The sequence below is a fragment of the Lathyrus oleraceus genome, chromosome 1, assembly GCF_024323335.1.
Source record: "Lathyrus oleraceus cultivar Zhongwan6 chromosome 1, CAAS_Psat_ZW6_1.0, whole genome shotgun sequence".
NCBI lineage: Eukaryota > Viridiplantae > Streptophyta > Magnoliopsida > Fabales > Fabaceae > Lathyrus > Lathyrus oleraceus.
The window spans coordinates 77,882,091-77,905,907 of record NC_066579.1 but is presented as its reverse complement, the minus strand read 5'-3'; the positions used below and the strand labels follow the sequence as shown (position 1 = coordinate 77,905,907).

The following is a 23,817-nucleotide window of genomic DNA, read 5'->3' as shown; positions in this document are numbered from 1 at the left end:
ACTTGGAAGCTTGTTAAAAATGGCACCACCCAAGGAAGAAGAACCTATCTTGCTGAGAACTTCTTGAAGGTGATGCTTCATATGCCTTTTGCATTTGAAAGAGTTGAAGCAATGATTTACATGGTCAACTTAAATTTGAAATAGACTATCTTAGAAAATCATTTCAAACTCTATATGTATTCATTTGTTTAAGGAAGATTTTGAAGATATATCTTCGAACTTTACTTTTTGGACAAAATAGAAGTGTCCCATTTATCATGTTTTTGTTGGTGTAATTTTAGATGCGTCTGAAGATGCATCTCCGAATACTAAAGACATTTGTGACTTTTCACGATAGTGTGGGAGCACCACCCCACTAAGGGTGAAAAGAGTACCCCTTCTTTAAAACCAAAAACTTACAATGATTTTCAGGCCAAGCCAAACTATAAAATTGGTATATGGTGTACTTACTTTGGTTTTGAATATACATAATTTCTATAAAAAAAGTACTGGAATAGGAAACCAATTTTACCATATCTAATATCTAATGATAACATTTCTGACTTTAAAAAAATGGTAACATCTCTGAAACATTTTCAATATGATCTATGTAAATGGTTACCATGAAATGCATTTTAAAGAATGTAATTTTGAATTTTCATTCAAAGTTGGAAGGAGTAATGAAGAGACATGAAATAAGGATAAATCCCTAAGTTAGAAAACGTGAAATACATTCTAAATTACAACTAGGAGACATTGAACGCAATATAAAAATTATAATTTATATAATTAAAACTCAGCAATATACAAGTCGCGATTAAGCAATGATGAAGCTGAAAAACAATAAAATTAGATATTTATGAATGGCCAAAGTAGAGTAAGAAAATTGATGGAAGAAAAAATTGATCCTCCATGGATTAATGGTGAGGTCTGAATGCTTAACAGACCTTCACAGAGGAGAAATGCAGAAAATGACTAATGGAGATGTTTTTTTAATTACATTGCAGAGAAGTTCTAAACCCTTAAAGATATTTCTCTCATTTCTTCTTTCAGGGGTACCTCTGCAAATTCTTCTAAGTTAGATTCCTTTCATACCTCTTTTTCCATATTCAGCTTAGTTTCACCATTTTCAGCTATAGTATCACCAGGGACCACAACGGGGGTTGAAGTTGTGGCCATAGGTGGAACTACAGGTTTGGCATCACCATTGCTAGTGGCTTCTTGTAAATGTACTATCTCAGTACTGGTGTTTCCAATTCCATTGTTGATTGGATCCTTTTGACCCTCTAATTCACTTCTAGCCAATGAAGAACATTTTGTCTCTGAAATTGTGAATAAAAATAAGCAATTTTTTATTTTTAACAGGGTAAGCGAAAATATGAGGAATATACAAAAATATTACCATTTATTTCTCCCATAGTGATAACTCTATTGAGAAAATCTCTAAATTGTGTTAATACAACTCTTTCTTGCTCGGCATAGACCTCTGTCACTCCTTGTCCACTAGGAAACCGCGAAGATGTGTTGCAAGCTTGCGTCATTGGCCCAATGGGAGAGGCAGTTGGCATGAACATTGTATCTTGCTCGTCGCACATCAAGGCTAAAGTCCCAGGAGACATTGGTCTCCCTTTTGAGACGTCAGCACCATCTGAACAGGAATTACCTGGGCTGATTTTATCTGTTTGATTTGCACTCGAACAATCATCTTCCATAGTTTTCAAAGCATCAACTTCTTTTTTACTTGGTAATAATTGCTCTTGAGTTGAAGAAGCAAGGCATGTTTGTGTCTCATCTTCTGTACGCTTTTCCACTAAATTTTTCTGGTCTGATCAAATTAAAATAAAACAAAGCAAAAACCAATCAATGGTAGTGAAAAAGGTATCCGGTCCTTATTTGTGATTTTAACTAGTGAGCCTGTTTACAAAAGGAGGGAAAGCATGGAAAAGTGACAAGTACAGAGGAAAAGACTCTCAAGGTTAATATCAGCCACTCATACAACGACGAAAGAATGGAAGAAAACATGACAGGCCTTTAAAGTGCAACTACACAATTGATGGTTGACGGTGTTAAATGTCAATGTACCTGCAAGTGTTTTTGCAGTTTGTCCAGATAGTAGCACCAAAACTGAACAAAGCTCTTTGAGGTGGTGTGGTTGTACAATGTCTGCTAAAAGAGACCTTCAAAAATAATCAAGCAGCTAACATTATTAGAGTTACCTTGATTTCATATATATATATATATAGAACCAATAACCAATATTACCTGTACTTTAATTTTGATGGACTCTGACCTAATGTTGCATTTGCAACACGACCACTTGAGGCGGGTGATAATGATGACGAGGGTGCTGAATTTTTTACATGGTTTACCTGACAAACATTGAAAATATTTCATAATGATAGTGTGCCTAAGTCGAGTAAAAAAAGGTGCTCATTAGTCTTGATAGCATTCACCATATTATGCAGCTGGCAAATATGAATGATTTAAATCATTGTGGTATTGAAGCTAAAACTTTGGCTTCAGACCTAACTTGTCTTCGTACTTAGAATTTAAAATTAGAAAGTTGAGAAATCTACTGGAGCCAAGTTTAATTTAGGGAAGACTTAAATCAAGTTTATATGTGTATTTTAAGCTCAAAGATAACCGTGCCAACTCCTAACAAAAACGTAATTGTCGTAAGTGACTAAAAATTGCCATGTCGACTGGTTTGAATGTTAACCAATACCTATGTTTAAATAAACCCCTGTATCAGTACGCCTTGTGCAATGATCAAGTTTTACCTGTTGTCCCGGTTTGCCAATTGATGGATCCTTGGCTGTAGGCCATAAGAAGAGTTCCTGACCTTTTCGTTTCTTTGATACTGGAGGAGATGAATAGCCGTAGGAACCAATAGCTCCAGTTATAGCAGCATTTGCCGCTTGCTGAATAAAAGTGTTGTTATTTTGATCTCCATGACACAAAGCCTGTCTCTCTTCACTTCCCTCAAAGTTCTTGCAGTCCATGCATTTACAGTTCTCAGAACAAAGAATGTTGGCTTGGAAGCATTCACAGTACTTCTTAAGGCAGCCGGATTTTTTACAATGGCACCCCTTGTTATGTTTTACTAATATTACACCTTCTCCAGCCTCCTCCTACGTTTATTTTCAAATTGCAATAGACGACAGACAAAATTTAGTATGCAATAGATAAAAAAAATTGTTCAATAAACTTTCTAATAAATGCAACATTGCCAAGTCTAAAAACTGTTTTTTATCATTTATGTAGACCATATACAGAAGCATTTGTAAGGTAGTTTAATAATAAAATCCAGGCATTTCAGAAAATTAAACCAGGATAAGTCCAACTTCATGTGAAGATATAAATAGTTGTGTAGGCACGTGATTGAAAAAATATTACAACTTATTTTTAGCTATATTTTAACACTATTGTCTTCCTATCCTAAATTTTTTAAATAAAATCAAAAATAAGTAAACAAAAATCAAAATGAAGTAGTTTCGTCGAATTATATTTTAACACTGTTATCTTACAAGGAAATAATTTGGAGACATTAAGAAAAAGAATAATTGAACGTTATGACCTTAGAATAATAGAATCAATATATTGAAGGGAATGTACCACCAGCAGCCAATACACACAGTAAGAATGTTTAATATCAACAAAAAATTTATCTAGGAAATTATTTTTCAGCTGTAACTCGGAAGCAGAAGGTGTAATTCCATAATTATCAATTATGGAGTGGCGGCACAACTAATCGAATAGGAAGCTTTCTACTATTGGAAAAAAATCACATGGAAAAAAGGAGCTCATATCATATCCATAAAAATGTCATTACATCCCCAGTGAAAAGGAAGAAATATCAGAGATAATAGGAGAAAGTCTTGCATTATCAGCACAGATAAGACTTGCTATACAATACTACCTGCAACAAAAAGTTAGACCTACTTACCCTGCTGTCGCGTGCTCCCTGAGGGCTGCTCGCAATTTTGGGCCTAAATGCATTTGGATTGCGCTCTAAAGTAGCTTCAACAGCCTCTCGTCTAGCAGCTTCATTATCAACATTGTTGAAACAATTTGCACAGTTGCAACCGTCACAGTATATTCCCGATGCAAAACATTCACAATATCTGCACAAAACATTTTGAAAGTCAACTTCACGTAGCACTGTATAATAATAGCAGCCAGTAAGCTGTAACAACAAATGACCTCTGTCAAAGGAGATTAAAAGATTGAAGATGGTAAATTTTGACCAAGATAAAAACATTTTTCATGATAATTCAGATAAAATTGGGCCTAACTATGGCCATGGGAAACCAATCACTAAACATTAAAGTTACCTATGTGTACTATAAATTTTTTGATGATGAATACTATCAAAAGATTCCCCAATTTTGTTTCCTGGTCATGTGTGCTATTTATTTTCATGTTCCCAACTATTTCGATTATCCTTGCAAATTCAGGAGTGTTCAATATTGTTGAATCAGAAAGCTAATCCCACACACCCTAAAAAAATTGTGGGTAGTCATGTCAAAGCAGGCAACTGAGAGCCACAGCTGCCTACCCAAGCTCGCCCCAAGTATTTTACTGTACCCTATTTGTGGAGTTACTAGTTTTTGACTTTAGAGCTTCAACCATGCATTAAATTTTTATGGACCATCTATTAAACAAGATAAAAATATCAAAAGCCAAGAAAGAAAAGGAAAGAAACACAACCACACAAAAATAAGAGGGTGAAAAGAAAGGTAAAATAAGAAGTCTTTTGATATAAGGCAACTTAACTAATGATAAAAGATTAAAATCAGAAATGCCCGGGCATTAATTCTCATTGTAACCATAAACAACAAAAAATAATGATCAATCATTTTATAGGTGAGAAGATTCCTTTATTTTTAACAGGGCAGCTTGGTGCTACAAAATTTTAATCATGGAAAGGACGAGGGGAACTTCATACTCATTCTAGGAGCCTTATTATATTAAGAAAAAAATTTAAGCAATAGAAACATGTTGCTGTGTACTTCAAAGAGCAACAAGAGTATATATACTCATACAATATTGTGCATAACTACTTACGAATGATTCTGCATTTCATAGTTGCAAATGTGAGAATGCATGCTAACACATGGTATGCAATGCACACACACATATGTGCTTATTGTCTGCAGAGACCATTCAAAGAAACACACACACTTGCAGAGAGAAATAGAAAGTTTTTCTTACAGTTTTAAGCATTTAGAGTGTTTACAATTGCACTGCTTTTGCTTCTTTGGAGTACCTTCTTTCATTTCAAAGTTAGGTCTTGATCTTGGTTTGGGAGATTCTGGTTTCCTGAAAAATTAAAGGTTAGTTAATAGAAGACAAATAACAGTTGCTTGAGCTTTTACATGAAGACATTTGCAAAATGCTACAGTCAAAGTGGATATCTTCATGGAAATTTACTCACAAACAGATACATCAGCTCAAGCTTGTCAAACATAAAGACAGGTACAGAGATACAATATGACATTCATAGCTATCATATCTAACAGAATCAAAACTTCAAAATTATGTACCATAAGGAAATGCCCACTTCACTTGAAGCAGTAACTCTCTTGGTCTACCTTTGTTCTATCTAGAACTTCTATTGATCTTTCTCTCGCATTTCCAAACCATATTATGCATAAACTTACCATATTTTCCACAATGGGCATCACTCACCAGAATTTTGCCTTTAATACATTTAATCACAATCTTATATTTTCTTATCGAACAGTTATCCTATGCTCTTGTTGACCCTTTATTGCAAACATTCAAGAATTATAATCACAGTGTCACTAGTCGAATGCATTTGTTGTATAATTTTCCTTTTCGCTTGAAAGGCACTTTTCCATCACAAATGAAATAACAAAAGCCTTTTCCCTTTCATTCCCTCAATTGAATCCTATAATTCACATCCCCTCTATGTTTCACAATCTAAAAATACAAATAAACTATTTTTCCGTCAATTACTTAGTGACCTAAATGATGACTTTTATTTATGAAAAATGTGATGATGCTTTCATTTGTTTTTCCGATATTTTACATTGTCCATTGTACTGACAACATATCAGCTATTCTATACCATATATACACACACATGTAAGAGTAAATTCAACGACCCAGATATCCTGCAGTCAGAATGCCTTCGGATCACTGCAGTCAATCAATCCGAGTCATTGAATAGTCATTGGAAAGCTCATATTGTGACATTAGCAAACTAGGAATCTCATGCGTCTAATCTAGGTCAATGATCAAGATCACAAACTTGACTCCGGCTACCTCTTACCACTAAATATCCATTTCCTAAATTCTAAACACTTATTAATCATAACCCAAACATGAATGGAAACTAGGCAAATTACAGCTAAGTAGTTAATAAAATGTATATGCAATTAAAGCCTGCATTCTAACTTCCCAAGTTCCTATCTATAATGTTAAACAAACTAAAACAAATGTAAACTCCCGCCATCTTATATTCCCACATGAAGAACACAATACATTACAACATACCAAAGAATGATAAAACTACACTTTTCCAAAAACAAAAAAATTGAAAATTGAAAATTGAAATCAACCAAACAACAAAAACCAAAGAGGAAACTTTTTTCAAATCTTGAAAATTTCAAACAAGATCAAATTTTCATCAAAATTCAAAACAGTTAATCATTTCAAACAAACTCACCCAACCCTCACAGAAGAGTGATGAAGTCCCATCGGCGGCAAAGGCAAACCACCCGCCGGTTTCTGCACCGACACAGTGGCTGTCTGCAGCTGAGGTTTCGACTGTTCCATCGTAGCATTAAAATCTAGCTGTCTCGCTAGCTTCTTTGCCGGAGCATCCAACCACGCCGTTGCAGCCGCCGCCGGTGAAGCAGCCACAACAAATTCCGAAACCAACGGAGCATTCTTCCGACCACAATCTCCTCCTTCACCTTCTTCCATAATAAACGACAGAATCACAATCGAAACGCAGAATTTCAAATTCAAATTCAAACCCAAAACGAACACCGATTACGATATTTCTCTCAGAATTTTCAAAAAATCAAATAGATTCAGAGTATGGACAATTTTGGACACGGATTTCGAAGCTCGGAATTTAAATTTCGAATAAAAAATTAATTTTTTTTTTGAAAATTCAAAAAAGTTATATATTGGATCCAAAATTGGTGATACAATGAGAGAATGAGAGAGAGGTTTTAGAGAGAGAGTGATAGTGAAGGAAATTTGGGAAGGTTTTTAGAGAGAGAAAGTGAATTGCAGAGAGAAAAAAAAGAAAGGGCTGCAAGAAGAAGAAGAAAGAACACACACTCCTCCCCCTCTTGGTTTTGAAATTTCAAGTTTTTGCTGTCAATATTGGACGGTTGGATTTAGTCTTTGTAGATTTAGAGAGATGAATGGACGGTCTTGATTGAAAGAAATGTTGTTTGGATGATCATATTGAAAACATATTTTTTCTTACCAAATTGAAAACTTGTTTGTTTATTTTCTTGACATATCTATCTACGTGGATCCATATGACCCGGTTGGTTTTCTTGACAATAGGCCCAATTTGTTTAGTTCTAACCTAGTCTTTCTTTTTTTGTTACAAGTTCAAAATAAACTTAGTAGAGATGTTCGAAATTCATACACCTATGCCAAATAGACAAGATTAGGGAGAAAAAGTAGTAAGCAGTATTGCAACTCAAGGTTTCTTATTTGATTGCTCCAAGTTCTTCTAACAAAGAAATGTTTTCCAAACACTTCGGACGGATCCCTAAACCAACTAAAATTTATTCTAATAATCATGTTTCAATCAACAATTACATGGATTGATATTTTGTAACATGCCAAATAAAATCCCCCTCCTCTTTATTTGCGGTCTCACAAACATATTGAAAAAACTAACAAATGTGCATACTATATGTAGGTAAATAAGTAAGAACGATCTTGAAAAGAGTCACACACCTAAATTTGTTCAAAAGTTTACATTTCTAAAGCAATTTTTAAAGCTACCTTATCATATATTTTCTAAAAGTCCTTTTTCTTTCTACGTCTATATTTCATTTTAAAATCCAAGTATTTTTCAAACCAAACGATAAATCTGATACTCGTGATTTGCTGAAGATCATCTTTAATGACTCGATAGACTCCTTTAGAGACATAAACTCTAGACATAAACTCAAATTATGATCTGGAAAAGAATAAAAGTTATCCAAAAGATTATCGATAAAATGTGCTTGAGAATTTTTTCCTTCACAAACAATAACACATCATATACAAAGAATGAGTGGGATGTTTTGAGGTCATCACGAGGATATTTAGAGGTTTCCAACTATCCTTCTAAACTAGTATATCAATCAAACTACCAAAATTATTCATGCAAAGAACAAAAAGATAGGAAGATACCTTGTCGGATGTCATGAAAAGCTTAAAAGCATTTAATTTTACTTCCGTTCCAGTACAAAGAGACAATACTAGAATAAATATTTCCCATGATCAAAAAGAAGATTCCCAAATAAAACACAAATTAATGGATGATGTCATAGAGTAAATATCTAATCCAATATATCATAGACCTTATCATGATCGAGATTATAAATAACATCGTCTTGTTTCATCTTAGACTTGCACGTGGTAAATGAATTATTTAAGAATAATAGCAATATGAATTGTAAATTTACCTAGAATGAAGTTACTCTATAGAGGGTTCACAATCTCACTAAGAATCAACCTAAGGAAATTCAACAAACCTTTTGAGACCAACTTACATGTCACGTCACACAAATTAATAGACCAAAATTCCTCGAAAGTGTGTGTGTTATCAACTTTTAGAACCGATATTATAAGATACTCAACCACTTAAGGATTCGTGTAACCTTTGTCATAAGTAGACCTCACAAAGTTTTAAATTTCGTCCATAATATCCACCTATAACATTTTAAAGAAAATGGGTTAGAATTTATCAAGTGTGTATTTATGTGCTTGCAGGTATAATCTCTGCAGCAGCCGATTGACCTATATGGTTTTGATGATGACAATACTATGAGGTGAAGTCTTTATCTGAGGTAATGTTCAAATTGTCATTGGGAGATCAAGATGTTAAAGTAAATCTCTTAAAGATAACACCTAATGGCAAGTAGCATTTAGTGGAATCCCTGATGTTTCTTAGTCAAGCAATCTCTCTGATGATGATGTCTATCAAGAAGTCTTATCAAGCCTCATTAGATGTAGGAAGTGAAGTCGCAAATTAAGTTTTGAATAATTGATATATCTAGCAAGGAATCTTAAATTTTCAGATTTTCTAAAAGAAATTAAGTGTGAGAACTCACATGGTCCATGTCTGAGTGATCAGAGTTTTGTAAAAGATATTAGAGTAATTCCTAAAATACTAAGGCAATACACACACTCACCTAAAAGTTTTTAAACCTTTCTATTTGATAAGAAAAACTTTAAAACTCTTAGAGGAAGCATCATGGTACTTGTGGGATTGGTAAAGGGTGTTCATAAACATTTATAAGGCTTATATGCACTGCCTAATCGATTAAGACCCTTAACCAATCGATTAGAGCAATGCTTAAAGCTTATTAATTGATTAAGAACACTCTTAATCGACTAAGACACTGTCCGTTATAAAGTTTCCTTTTGGGGAATTAGGGTTGGCATTTTTATGAAGCAGGTAATCAATTAGACCCAAGGCATAATCGATTATGAGCATTAAAAAGCCAATGAATAATTTTCCTTTTTAAGCCTGATTTATCTCTTGTAAAGAGAGGGTTCTCCTCACTTTTAAATCACACATAAGTTTTTTTGTGACATAATTTCTTATTCTCTACTCAGTTTCTTCTCATTTCTTTAATTTCACTAAAATTGTCTTAGTGCTTTAGGATTGGAAAATATCAACGAGGATTTTCCTGTGTATTATGATGCTGGGGTGATGTTATAATTGGTGCATGAGGATTTTAGCTCTTGCGGAAAATATCTTAGTGAGAATTTATTCTTTGGTTCGTGAGATTGTCCATTAAAATCTCTGTTTGATCCGTGAGTTTTGCCTGGTGTAAAAGCTCTCATTTGATTTGTGAGATTCTCCATTGAAATCACTGTTTGGTTTGTGAGCCATGCTTGATATATAAGATCTAATTTGGTTATGATATTAGCCTGCTATAAATCTCGTGTTTAATTTAGATGATAGCCAATGTAAAACTTCAAATTTGTTTATAAGAAGGTTTGTGGGCATAACTTATGAAAAGCTCAAATTTATAGTGGAAACTCTCAAGAAGAAATTCTTAGGGACAAGAGTCAGCCAAGTGGTTAAGTCAAACCTCTATAACATCTTATGCATTTTTCTCATCCCATATTTCTTTTTAATTATGTTATTTGTTTATTTTTGTCAACATGGCAAATGGTTTTACCTTTGATATTTGTTAGGTGACTGAAGGTCTTTGTGATCCTGATTTCTCTTAAATTGACATCTAACTTGCCTCTCAAACACCCTCATAGCATTTAATTTTTTACCATATCATGAATTTTAATTTAACTATTAATTGTTTTGACGTTTGATGTTAATACCATTTTATGACTTCCATATATATATATATATATATATATATATATATATATATATATATATATATATATATATATATATATATATATATTATATATATATATATATATATATATATATATATAATGACTTAGTTGATTTTTCTATTCAATTTTGAGTATGATGTATGATTTCTTCTTCTCTCGATATCTTCTTATGAATTAAGTGTTTGTAATGTTTAGGGTTTATCAGATATATAAATATTTGTGTAATTGTTTATCTAATTGATTTTCCTGATATATATGTTATTGTTTTTTGTCTTGTTTTTGCCTCACTCTTTTTTATATTTTCAAAGGCAAAGAATGTTTGTGAGATTATGACATTAAGTTTACGTGTGTGAATATTGGATTTAAGACTTCACACACAAGAGGGGGTGAATTGTGTGGTTTGGAAAAACTTGGTTTTGAACACTTTTGGAAAATAAAATCAGAATTTAAAACTATTTGAAAAACTAAGCAACGAAAAATAAAATAGGAAAACTGAATTGCATAAATAAAAGGGGTTAAGGGAAAAGAGAAACACCAAGAGTCATAGAGGTTCAGTCAAAACAAAAGGACTTACTCCTCTCCACAAGAATTGATCTTGAGGTTTTCCATTAAACATTGAGAGTTTTTAGTAGGAAAGACTCACGAACTCCCTTATATAAGAAAATTATGATTGACCTTCAGTCACAATATACAAGACGATAGATGTGTGTGTTTGCGTCTTTTCTTCATAATAAGCTTGAGAGTGAAGGGGGACAATCTTCCTTTCCAAATGGTGAATTGAAGCGGTTAGTCTTCCTTCCACAAACACGAACTTTGGATTGGTTAGTCTTCAAGTTCCATAATCTTTAAGCTAAATATCTTGGTTTTAGACGGGCTAACCAAAAACCTGCGAGATTTTAACATCGGGATGATCTCAAGCATGTGAAGCTTTTAAGTACCGGGTTGAGCTTCAACCTATCAATATGGACCACTCAATAACTGGCATGCTGATTCCGGAGATATATCTTTAGAAATGCACACTATTATCTTGTTTCGAAGATGCATCTCCGGAACTTCTCCTGAACTAGTTTCAAAACAGAACCCTAAAAAAGAACATGTTTTTTCAATTACAAAAAACAAAAATGTTGTTATGGGGAAGAACAAAAATGCATTAAGATAAAATATGAATAGATGGTGAATATATAACATTTCATTTATAATGAGACACAATTACATACACTTATTTTTCCGGTAAAACAATAAATTAAAACGAAATGAAACATATGTCGCCAGCTAAATCTATTAGTGGTACTCCTTTGGACTTTTGTTCATTTGATTCTTTTTCAATGTTGTTCAATTTCTCGAATTCTTGCATCTTTTCCATAAAATGATTCGGCCAAGTCTCGACTTTTATGGTTGAATGAGTCATCCACTCAGGTGATGTAAGTGGTATAGGGCATCCTGATTTCAAGTAAACTTGAACAAAATGACTTCATTTTGAAAGCCATCCAATACACATGATATGATCATTTGGATTTTGAGGTGGGGCAGTGCGCATTGGGAAAAAGGTTTCCGAAAAACTGTAGGGTGTCAGGTCAACACACGCTCTATCATACGCATATGATATTATGCGATCCATTTCAAGGAAGCGCGTCCATTTTGTATTCGGATCCGGTCCACTAAGGCAAGGAACAATATACTTATAAACTTCATCGAAGTGTTCTTTCTTTCCGTACAGTCGTGTGTATAATTCTTTATGAGTCCTCAACTCTTGGATAAGTTGATGGAAAACAAGTGTATGACTATCTTCTCCTTTACCGAGTAAAGTCAAAATAGCTCGATATCTACAATTAACATCCCTCACAACATTGACGATTTGTTCGATATATTTATGCATAAAAACCGATATCTCGTCGATGAATGGAATCTTTGGCTGAGGCGGCGTCAGAGGTGGTTTGCTAATGCGAGCTCCTATGACAACACTTTTTTGAGATTTGGGTGTTGATGAGTCGAGAAAATTTTTGTCAACATATTCAAAATATGAAGGAGACCGTGTAGTTGAATTGTCATTCGGTATAGGCTTCATTTTCTTCGGAGAACCTTTTGTTTTTACCGGTTGAGAGGTCGATTTCATGTCGGTGGTTTCCGGATAGGAAATCTTCCTCAATTGTTCTTTGATGTGGAGTTTCATGTTATCATCGGCTTTCAAAAATCTCTCTTGTATCACTTCCCGTTCGATCAAAATAAAGATATTCAATTTACCGTCATTCATGACACTATCATCATCAAACCTAAGTCTCTTCCAATGAGTGCAAACCTCGTTCATATTTATTGGGTCACAAAGTTTCACTTTTTTAGCCGTAACACAAGCACATGGAAGACCATATATTTTCATAATTTTGCATTCACACTTTGCGCTATCAGATCCTACATTATCAGCTCGTTTAGCCTCGTGAAAAATATAGTTCAAAGACGCCCGAGAAATGTTACCGACCAACTAAGAATATATAGTGTTGTCTTTAAATCTGTGTTCCAAAATTGTGATGCTCCGACCAAATGATATTTGTATCTCATTATGTTGGTTTTGAATCATGTGGTTCACGGAGTCCTAGTCTATACACAAATCACCCTTACTATTTCCCAATCAAATTTTCAAAGTAACATGGGCAGACTCAACTCTGTTATTTGTTGTATTTATAAGGTGTCTAACATTATCAATCCATGCACAAATTTTTTTCTCCTCCACCTGGTCAAGAATTGTATTTTCAACATATTTCAACAAATTTGGATACTTTTCACACACTTTCCTGAAATGTATAACGGAATCGACATATAGTTCTTTTGTGGAAGAGTTTATTATACGATTCCAGGCATCCATTATTTTTTTCACAGCCACACTTACCTTCACTATTTTTCCATCTTCGGACTCTATTTGTTTCTTCCCTACCGCGGGTTTAACCTGACTTCCCACATTTTTTGTTATGCGATACCTACAAAGTAATGCATTAGAAGAAGGAAATATCTTTGCAACTAAAGTCATTAATGCGGTATTGCAGTCGGTAACAATTGATTTAGGCATCTCACCTTGATCCTTCAATAGTGTCTGACACACCTCTAACGCCCAAGTAAAGTTGTCCTCTTTTTCAAACTCAAGAAATACAAACCCAACAGAATATGTCTTCTCAGTTGAGGTAACACCAACCATCTCCAATAATGGAAGTCTATACTTGTTGGTCTGGTAGGTTCAATCAAGTATGAGCACGGTAGGAAACGTGTTGAACAACTTTATAGAATCATGATGAGTCCAAATTATATTTCTAACAGTAACTCTGTCCTCACGCATTCAGTGCCTAGACACGTAAATATTATCATCCAACAACTTCAAGAGTTGTTGCATCTCATTTCTATCCCACATAAGCGCTTTGTTAGTTAGCTACCGAATATTATACACTTTCTTGATATTTTATATATTTTCGGGTCGTTTCCGTTTCAATGTTGCAAGTATATTTTTTGGTTGAATCGAATTCAAGGTCATGTCAGCAACACGTTCCTTCTCTTCCAGTATGATTTGACACACACTAGGATGGCCGACTAATTTTTCAAACAAATCATGGTTATGCAAATCACATATCACATTAAATCTCCCATTTTTGTTTGCCAACATGTAACCACGCACTTTGAACGGACACTACATTTTCTAGAATCAGTATCGTCTCTTTTAAAATTATAGAGAGGAGTTCTATATTCCCCTTTTCTTTCGCACGTCATTGTCACAAAAGTGCATCTTCTATCTGAACCATTATCGAACTTTTCAATAAACACATTAAATCCAAGTTTAGAGGCCTCCATACGAATCCATTGAAGCATTTGATCACGAGATTCAAATTCTTGCTTGTTTTTAAATTGTTTGCCAACATCTACCGCCTTCACGACAACACCTTGAACATCCGGAGAAACAACTTGTTTTGAGAAAATATCGGGGGTGCATCATATCTAATGAAAACAATTACAATATAACAGCATGTAAGCGCTACTGGTGAAGACAAAACTGGAAATCAAACACAGACAACTTCCGAAGATGTATCTCTGGACAAGTTCATACATATCCCGAAGATACGTTTTCGGACACGACGCTCTTTTTTCCAGAAAAAAAAAGCATGATTAATGTGAGCAATGTAGAGGCAAATGAAGGATTTTTACTTGAAATTCTATCTTCTTTTGCTTCCTATGATGTGATGAACCAAAAGAATGGAGATTTGGAGTGAAAAATAGATTGGGAATAGAGGGTTTTTTTGTGAATGGTTTGATTGAAAACCAATTATGACAACAATGGATGTGTGATCATGCAATTGCTTCTTTTATCAGATATTTTTGGAGATGCATTTTCGGAACTATCTGACATGCAAAGGTGACAGCAAATTTCACAATCCTGCCCATAATTCGGAGATGAATCTCCAGAATTTCTACTGAACTGGTAAATAAATAAGGTATTTCTTAAAATGTTTTAGAGATGCGTCTCTGGAATAAAAATAACTCAACTTGTAGGACGCCTCTTAGAATGACCTTTATTGAGTATGTAAGAGGTGCGTTCGGAGATACATCTCTAGAATAAAAATAACTTAATTTGTAGGGCGCCTCTCAGAATGACCTTTGTTGAGTATGTAAGAGATACGTTCGGAGATGCATCTCCAAAAATTAGGAGAATTTTTAGAAAATTGTATGGTACATTATAAACATATAGAATACGTTAAGAAGTGCTCATATTTTACTCTAATGTTACATATTTTTCTTCTCTAATTGTCTTATACTTTTTTCTTAAAATCAATCTAAAAAAAGAGTTGTAATTTGTTCAAATTTTTTAAATTTTTTTTATCACAACTCACCCTTCTCATTTGTGTTTAAAGACACTATGGTAACAAGAATTGTCACCCATGTACAAAATAAAGCATTAATTTGATGGAATTTGATGGAAGTATAAATGGTAGCATGATTATTGATTCTTGAAAACCATTAAAAGGAAAGGAGTGTACAAATATCCTTTTGCACCTTTTGTGAAAATGGTTACGGTATGTACATTGTTAGTCGTAGAAGCCACACGAGATTGGGAATTACACTAGATGGATATGCATAATGTGTACGTGAAGTATCCCATTGGTTTTCTTCTCCAATGATCCAACAAAATATGTTTAAAAAATTATGTGTTATACTCATTGTCATCGAGCAGGAAATTATCAAAACATGATGCGCGAGAAATTGTTTTCAACCTGTTTGTTATCCTGATTGGAGTGGTGGCAGACCAACAAATGAAGGGAAAAGTGGTGAATGAGGCTTGTTTATTATCCCGATTAAAGAGGTGGCAGACCAAAAAATGAAGGAAAAAGTGGTGAACGAGGCTAGTCAATGTAGTGAACGAGGCTCGTTTGTTATCTCGATTGGAGAGGTGGCAGACCAATAAATGAAGGGAAGAATGGTGAGCGAGGCTAGTCAATGTAGTGAACGAGGCTTGTCTGATTGGAGAGGTGGTAGACCAACAAAATAACTAACCGATTATGAGTTACAATTATCTGGTTTGTGTGATTCTAATTGGGTTGGTTGTCCTCTAACACATATATCTCTTTTGGATGGTATGTTTTACTTGAATCCTCTCTAAATTCGTCAAAGACAAAGAAACAACAAATGGTATATTGTTCTTTTGTCGAGGTCGATTATTGTTTCGTTACAACTATAATGTGAGAACTAAAAGGTCTTCTTTTCACTCATGATATTTCACATCCTCGACATTTGAAACTCCATTGTGACTAAAGCAATGCTTCTTGATGTAAAGTAGTCCATTTTTCATGAGTAAATCAATCATATTGAAATGGAGTGTCCCTACATTTGGGACATCTTACAAGTAATATTGCACCAACTTATGTTCCTCCACAAGTACAATTGGTTGATGTCATTTAAAATTCTCTCAAAAGATTTTTTTTTCTCATTAAAATGCTTTATCCAAACACATTAAATAGGGTAATTAAGAATTTTTAAGGTATTTGAAATTCTAAGCAATTTAAATGATTCAATTGAAATCCATTCATTTTTAAACTCTTTTATTTAGATTGAATATTAAAATGATTCATTGTTAAATTTGGGGGTCATTTTCATAAATTTTTAAAAGAATTGGGCCAAATTTAAAATATGAGAAATATGGACAAATTTGCAATTTTTGAAAATTTTGAAATGACTAATTTAAAAAGTTTAAATTTTTTAAGGACTTATTTGCAATCTTTTGAAAATTTTGGGGATATATTTAAATTTTTCATAAAATATAAGGACCATTTTACAAATTTTAAAAATTAATAATAAACAATTTAAAATTCTAAGCAATTTAAATTATTCAATTGAAATCCATTCATTTTTAAATTCTTTTATTTTGATAGAGTATTAATATGATTCATTGTTAAATTTATGGGGTCATTTTCATAAATTTTAAGACTTTCGAGTCAAATTTAAAATATAAAAAATAGGGATTCAATCTACAATTTTTGAAATTTTAAAGAGACTAATTTGTAAAATTTGAAAATCATTAGGGATTTGTTTACAACTTTTTGAAAATTTTAGAGGTGAATTTGAAATTTTTAAAATATACGAGGATCATCTAACAAATTTTGAAAAATTTATAATAAATAATTTAATATTTGCATTCTATAGATTGAGAGAGCAATTTCAAACTTTTTACTAATTGATGTCATTTGAAATTCCTTAAAATTAACTTAAATAAAATATTTATAAATTTACATCATTTTAACAATTCTCCATATTTTTTATCCAAACAATGGATTTTAGTCATTTTAAATTTCTTCAAAAAATTACTTTCCTTCACTAAATTTCTTATCCAAACACATTCTTAGAGTGTATTTGGATGAGGTAATTAGATATTTTTAAAAAATTCAAAATTCTAAGCAATTCAATTAATTCAATTGAAATTCATTCATTTCTAAAGTCTTTTTTTTTTGTATGGGGTATTAAAATGCTTCATTGTTAAAAAATTTAGAGTCATTTTTATAAATTTTAAAATATTTGGGCCAAATTTAAATTATGAAAAATAGAGACCAATTTGCAATTTTAGAAAATATGAAGGGATCAATTTGTAAAATTTAAAAATTATTAGAGACTTATTTACAATTTTTAAAAAATTTAGAGATGAATTTGAAATTTTCATAAAATATGAAGACTGTCATGAAAAAATTTAAAAATTAGTAATAAATAATTTAAGATTCCATTATATAAAATGAATAAGCAAGTTGAAATTTTTTACTTTTTAATGTCATTTTAAATTCCTTACATTTAACATGAATAAAATACTCCATAAATTTACATCATTTTAACAATTATCCATATTATTGATACAAACAATGAATTTTGATCAAGTCATGTCAAATTCCCTCAAAAATTATTTTCCCTCCTTAAAATACTCCATCCAAACACACTTTTAAATTATTGATCTATAATTTATTATTTAAAATATATATTTGAAAATTTTCAAAATTTGGACAAATTCTAGGTTTGGGGGCGGAACTAAAATATCCAAACTCGTTAAAAACGAGTTCCATATTCAATTATTAATCCCCATTGTGGATCAGGGGTATTATATTAGGGAGCCAGGTTTGGAGACGGGAAAGGTAAAACAGACCCCACGGTGTAAAACATCAGTATATGGATAAAACAAATCAACTCTGATGCTATAAGAAGTTATTGACTCCATAATAAGATTAGAAGTAGAGAACTTTATGGGTGGTTGAAGACATTTGCCACAACTTGAGCATCCACCTCTATCTCTAAGAGCTTAAATATATGAAGAACATAGAACAAAAACCAACTCAAATTCCTTGCAGAATTTGTTAAGCATCTTCCATGATGATCACTTAAGAAATCTCCATCTCCCCTTTTACCACTCTGTCAGTAATCGCTATCAGAGAGCGCAACAGGCAATTTGTCGACACTGGTGGCCTGTGCTACAACATTCTTCCATTTCGATGTGCCCTTTTCGGTTGACTTGAAATGTGTGGTGTCAAAGATGGTTTCAATAATTTCTCTCACTTCAAACCACCAGAATATCCTTGTAATCATGATATTTAGTGTTATGTCTCTATTTTTCTAAATGAATGACCTGTGACCTCCCCCAAGTGGAACTTTTGGCCTAAATTCTACATGCACCGACAAACAAGAGCATTGCCTGAAATTGACACTCTGAAAAATGAAGGAAAGTATAATCACTTAGTCAGATTCCAAATGACAAGAGCTGAACTAAAGAAAAAAAAATTCAATAAACTATAAGCTATTTTTATAAGTTATTCTAAATAGCTTATGAAAATAAGTCGAAAATAGTTTATGGAGATATTTGATAAGCTCTCTCAAACAGTTTCGCAACTGTTTGTGTTAGTAGATAAGCTATAATAAGTCAACTTATACATAAGAGGTTAACTCACTGGAATGCTTATTAATTTTCCGTCTTGATTGATCAGAACAGGTAAGCTTTTCCTTGCAGCAACTGGGATAGATTTTAACAAAACTAGAGCCTTTTTTGCTGATAAACTGGCATAGTGCAAATACGGAGCTGTTTTCTCCATCGTCTTCACGTTTCCATTAGCTGACATAACCTCATATTCTGTGAAATTGTTCGATAAAGAATACTTGGATAACTCAGCAAGATACAGCCAATCGGATTCAATCATGTGCCGCACTTCAAGAACTTGATCATGACCAATTACACAAGACGAGCAACAAAAGTTTTGTGAATCTCCGCTAAAATCCATGTCAAAATCAACTAAACCAGAAACCACGTCGGTATCCATTTTATCATTCAACTTCCAAATTAGAATGAATCGATCCATGAAGTAACAGGACTTCCCCGGCTGAAGTGATTTGCCAAAAGGGGTAACAACTTCAACTTCGTGCTTTGATGTAAAGTCAGAAACGGCTCCAACTTTAGACCTGAAGCGATCAGTTTCCTGTTTCTGGAGTCCTCGAATGCTGCTGTAGGTTGATTCACTGATTATGTTTAGCCTTTTAGCTTCATCCAGAACTGATTCATGATTCGCATCCAAAAAGTGGATATCTGATGAATCTAGAACCAAGTGATTTGCATATGATTTTCCATCCTCTATAATCTTCCCCAACTCATTGATAACACGAAACTCTTGTTGTCCGAAAGAGTGCATCTCGAAAAATTCCATCTTTAAAGGCAAAGCAAAGTCAAAAGAACAGCAAACCAGGACTCTGGACCCTCTAGAACCAGGATCCGGACAAAGGTAACAACCAGCGGCGGTAATCGACTTCTACAACATTATTGAGGGAAAAAAGAATAGCAAAAAAAATTTTAAATTATTCAAATATTTATAGCTAAAACACTGATATGTCAGCAAAAAAGAAAGGTTAAAGAATCAGCATAGTCTGAGATAATCTCTTCCAGACTATGAAACATTCGTACTGTCATTGGCACCAGACACGACACTAACACGGATAATAATTTAAGAAAATGGAAGTTATTAAATATAATCACATGCATCGGTGTCGGAAGTTGACGCGTGTCAAACACCCGCCTTCAATCATAGGTGCCGGTGCTACATAGTTTTCAGACGTATATGCAGCTAAGACAATGTTTGATAAAATTGAATGATTAACTTAAGACCAAAGCAATGTCATGTAAGGAGAATTACCTTGCATGGAAAAGTACGTATGTAGTCCATTAGCAATTTCAAAGCACTACCTCTTATTTGCCTCTGTCTTTGGGATATAAACTGAAAAAATAGAAGTTTTAAACATTATTATGATTAGAAGAAAATCACATACAAATATTCATATGTCAGATCAGAAGTACCTGCAAGACCAAGGAAAGAAATTTCATCAAGCATATGTCCTCAATTTTTAAAGGACAAAGAATCTGTAAATCAATAGTGGCATATCCATGCTGCAAATATAATCGCAATCACAGAATCAGGACGAGAGTGAATGCCATAGAATGGAATGATATAAAAATTGGCAATGAATGGAACAAGTAGTTAAGTGATACTCACATCATTGATAACCACAGCATGATGTATCAAGCTATGGCAAACTTGATCGACATACGCGCGTGTTTTTCGACATGCAGAAATCACTCCTTGGAGTTCATGCTTGAATGCTACTGAAAATGTAAGAAACTGTCATTTGAACAACTCGGAAAAGAACGTTGGTCGGAAGAACTAAACGATTATTTAAAATACTATTAACGGAATCATAATACTCATCAACACAACTTACAAGATGACAAGTGATTCAGTGCCATTCGTATTCTATTGCGGGTGAACAACATGCTTTGATTTGTTGGGTCTTCTACCCACTCTTCAGTACCACCTTGACATATCTGCGAAGATAAAGAAAGACGGTTAAATTATCAAGTTAATAATCCAATGGTAGAAGAGGGAAAATGAACAATGAATAAATAAGTCAGTGATCAATTGTGGGTCGCACAACATAGAAGTTTGTTCAAATTCTGCTATGCTAAAGTTCTATAGTTCCGCTATAGCTGCTATTTGATAATACTTTATACTAAATAGCGTATCGCAGAATAATTGTGATTTGTTCAAATTATGCCACACTATAGTTGTTATTTGACAACACTAAAATAAACAAATATCTAGTACCAACCTGGTACATATCTTTCTTTGAAAATTCCAGAAGCGGACGCACAAGAAGGATGCCTTGATTTGCCGGAACTTCACCGTACGAATGCGTATGCATAGGGAAAATCTGGGAGGTGAAAGGTGTGCCTGCAAGTCCAAGCACACCACTATTTCGAGAAAGCCTTAAAATAAATAACTCGGCCTGCATCATTTCTCAGCAATCATTACATGTCTAACTAACATCTTGAACAAGCTTTCAATTTTGCAATCAACTGACAAGAAAATAAAATGCAACATTTAGTCATTTCCCACTCTAAAATTCAATTTTTTTTAAAATAGTTATGACCAAAAGGGCCTAAACTATTTCAAAAACTTCTCCGCATAACATATGCAACTCATCAAAAATTATATGGAGGAATAAAAAATATAATTTGAACATAATTTATTGCCAATTAAACCTGGTCATCAGCATGATGTGCAAGAAGCAACACTCCAATCTGGTGTTTGGCACACACATCATGAAATACTTGGTACCTAAAGCTCAAAGAAATCAAAATCCGCAATTAGCACACTTTTATAGAAGTTCTTAGCACACATCTAAGGGCCCGTATACTTTCATGTTTTCATTTTCACTTCAACTAATAAACAAAAGAGAATATAGATCTAACATTTTCTTCACCATTCTCTTTTACAATTTTGAAAACAAATGTAGCATTTATAAAAAAAACAGTATTTTCATTGTTTATTAAAATGAATTCTTCCTGGTTTGTCTTTAATCTTCCCTCTATTACAATTGTTCACTACATGAGCCTTCCATCTCCTTACTGGCAATTCAAAATGAACATAAATCTTAGAAAATGAAAACTTGAAATGTTTTCAGAAAGTAAACGAGACCTAATATTTTATTAACACAACGCGTAGATGCAATAACCTCATTTCTCGAGCAGCTTCTTGCAACTGACCCTGTTTTGGTTTGCCGCTTGGCCAATCACAACTGGCAATCTCACATCTGATTCCTGTATGAGTCCTTATGTCAGCAAAGCTCATAGTTTGAATAAGTTTAACAACTCAAATCACATTTTCATACTACACAATCAAATTTAGACCAACCCATTTCAGAAACACGGTTACGAACAACATTAGCCTCGTCTTTGCTCTCCGCACGTAGTCCATGATCAACAATTATCGCCAACAGACCGTCAATGAAACCACTATGATCAGTGCCAACAGAATTAACACCAGCAGTTTTCCATCCAGCAGTTAACACACAGAGTGCTATACTGTCAGGGCCACCAGAGACACCCAAAGCTAATAGCAAAAGAAGCACCATAACATCAAAAGTTAAAAAAAATAAAAAAAATTAAAAACAATGCACAAAAAAATAGGTTCTTTTGCATCAGTGGCAAATGGACAATGAACAAATTAAGCACTTATTCAATAAGTCATTCTTAGAAATCTAATCCAACCCTTATTCATAAACTATTTAGTCAATAAGTCTTGTCTATAAAGCTTTGGATTGGCTTATTTTAGTTTATCCATTAGCATAAACACTTATGACTTATGAGACTGTTTGGGAGAACTTGTAGAAACAGTTTATAGCATGTCCATAAGTTGTTTTCAGCTTATTTCCATAAGCTCTCCATGATAGGTGATAAAAATAGCTTAAAGCTTACATGAAATCGGTTTGACTTTATTCTATATGCTGTTATACCTATAGCTTATACAACAAGCCTAAGAACTATCTTGTATAGTAAAAAGGGCACACACCAAATTGGACAAAAAGCAAAATTTCCCAAAAATAAATAAATTGTGTGGTGAGTGTGAAGTGAGAAGAGTAAGAGAAGAGAAGCAAACCAATTCGGTGATGGGGTTTGATTCCAGCCATGTCCATTCGGTTGGAAAATGGTTGTCTGTATTTGGAGATGTCGATTGAGCATTGTTGGGAAGTGGAAGAACACACAGATGATGATGAAACTGAGGAAGATTTGGGAGTGTAGCGATGGTGCAGAAGGTAGGAAAACGGTGAAAGATTGAAAGATTTTGATGAAGGAAACAGAGAATTTGCAGTGAGGAGTGTTGCTGGTGATGACAGGATTAAGCCTCGCGCCATAACCTCTTTCAGTCGCAGCACAAACACACCTTCAATTTATTTTTATGTTTATTATTTTAATTATTATAATTTTAAAAATTACGTGCGATGAAGACATATATTTTATTTTAAAAAATAATTAAAAATTAAATGCATTCGTGATATGATCTCTTTAAATATCAATGATTTTGATTTGTTTAATCTGTCAAATAAATTTAATTAATTCATTGTTATTAGATAATAATAAATCTTCGTTGCATATTTTTAGAAAATATGGTTTGGAATAGCAACAACATTGATTTGTTGAGAAGGGTCTGATGTCGTACATATGCTGGAATTTCAGGTTTTATATGTGTTCTTTCTTCACGAAAATATCTTGTACACTTTATGTCAATCAAAATAAACAACAATATCTCCCTTTAATAAATTTTGGCAAAACAACTCTTTCATAACTTACAATATGTGCAATACAAATTCAGCAACATAAGCACACCACAAACATAACAACCAGAGCAAACAACAACAACAACAGGAGTAGCGCATAAG

General features: G+C 33.4%; 3 protein-coding genes across 6 annotated transcripts; all 3 read right to left on the bottom strand.

Annotated features, from left to right (window-relative positions):
- Positions 1-804: 804 nt before the first annotated feature.
- On the bottom strand, positions 805-7,373 carry LOC127116734 (protein tesmin/TSO1-like CXC 5). Of its 2 annotated transcripts, none has more exons than XM_051047399.1 (8): positions 6,674-7,373; positions 5,194-5,301; positions 3,926-4,103; positions 2,760-3,110; positions 2,242-2,348; positions 2,062-2,156; positions 1,382-1,804; positions 805-1,301 (listed from the first exon to the last, which is right to left on the bottom strand). In XM_051047399.1, exons 1-8 carry the CDS (start codon positions 6,931-6,933, stop codon positions 1,069-1,071), a joined length of 1,755 nt encoding a protein of 584 aa, XP_050903356.1. In that variant the 5' UTR covers positions 6,934-7,373; the 3' UTR covers positions 805-1,068. The 2 variants fall into 2 exon arrangements, with proteins under 2 accessions (XP_050903356.1, XP_050903357.1); XM_051047400.1 differs by having other exon boundaries at positions 5,194-5,293; positions 6,674-6,909.
- Positions 7,374-12,031: 4,658 nt separating this feature from the next.
- On the bottom strand, positions 12,032-13,744 carry LOC127092367 (uncharacterized). Its single transcript, XM_051031229.1, has 2 exons — positions 13,442-13,744; positions 12,032-13,036 (listed from the first exon to the last, which is right to left on the bottom strand). Exons 1-2 carry the CDS (start codon positions 13,742-13,744, stop codon positions 12,032-12,034), a joined length of 1,308 nt encoding a protein of 435 aa, XP_050887186.1.
- Positions 13,745-18,083: 4,339 nt separating this feature from the next.
- On the bottom strand, positions 18,084-23,339 carry LOC127116698 (uncharacterized). Of its 3 annotated transcripts, none has more exons than XM_051047396.1 (11): positions 23,037-23,339; positions 22,293-22,490; positions 22,114-22,198; positions 21,641-21,716; positions 21,208-21,384; positions 20,821-20,923; positions 20,595-20,704; positions 20,399-20,488; positions 20,238-20,318; positions 19,008-19,856; positions 18,084-18,768 (listed from the first exon to the last, which is right to left on the bottom strand). In XM_051047396.1, the coding sequence occupies exons 1-11, from the start codon at positions 23,290-23,292 to the stop codon at positions 18,676-18,678; spliced, it is 2,118 nt and encodes a 705-aa protein (XP_050903353.1). In that variant the 5' UTR covers positions 23,293-23,339; the 3' UTR covers positions 18,084-18,675. The 3 variants fall into 3 exon arrangements, with proteins under 3 accessions (XP_050903353.1, XP_050903355.1, XP_050903354.1); XM_051047398.1 differs by having other exon boundaries at positions 19,008-19,754; XM_051047397.1 differs by having other exon boundaries at positions 20,595-20,701.
- Between the last annotated feature and the right edge of the window lie 478 nt (positions 23,340-23,817).

Coding starts and splice junctions, on each gene's coding strand:
- LOC127116734 (XM_051047399.1), bottom strand. CDS start 6,933: ATGGAAGAAGGTGAAGGAGGAGATTGTGGTCGGAAGAATGCTCCGTTG. Junction 3,111..3,925: donor AGGGAGCACGCGACAGCAGG/GTAAGTAGGTCT, acceptor AAATAAACGTAG/GAGGAGGCTGGAGAAGGTGT. Junction 2,349..2,759: donor TTGGCAAACCGGGACAACAG/GTAAAACTTGAT, acceptor AATGTTTGTCAG/GTAAACCATGTAAAAAATTC.
- LOC127092367 (XM_051031229.1), bottom strand. CDS start 13,744: ATGGTTGGTGTTACCTCAACTGAGAAGACATATTCTGTTGGGTTTGTA. Junction 13,037..13,441: donor AAGATGGAAAAATAGTGAAG/GTAAGTGTGGCT, acceptor ATATATTCTTAG/TTGGTCGGTAACATTTCTCG.
- LOC127116698 (XM_051047396.1), bottom strand. CDS start 23,292: ATGGCGCGAGGCTTAATCCTGTCATCACCAGCAACACTCCTCACTGCA. Junction 22,491..23,036: donor CAAACCCCATCACCGAATTG/GTTTGCTTCTCT, acceptor TTTTGCTATTAG/CTTTGGGTGTCTCTGGTGGC. Junction 21,385..21,640: donor CACATCATGCTGATGACCAG/GTTTAATTGGCA, acceptor GAAATGATGCAG/GCCGAGTTATTTATTTTAAG.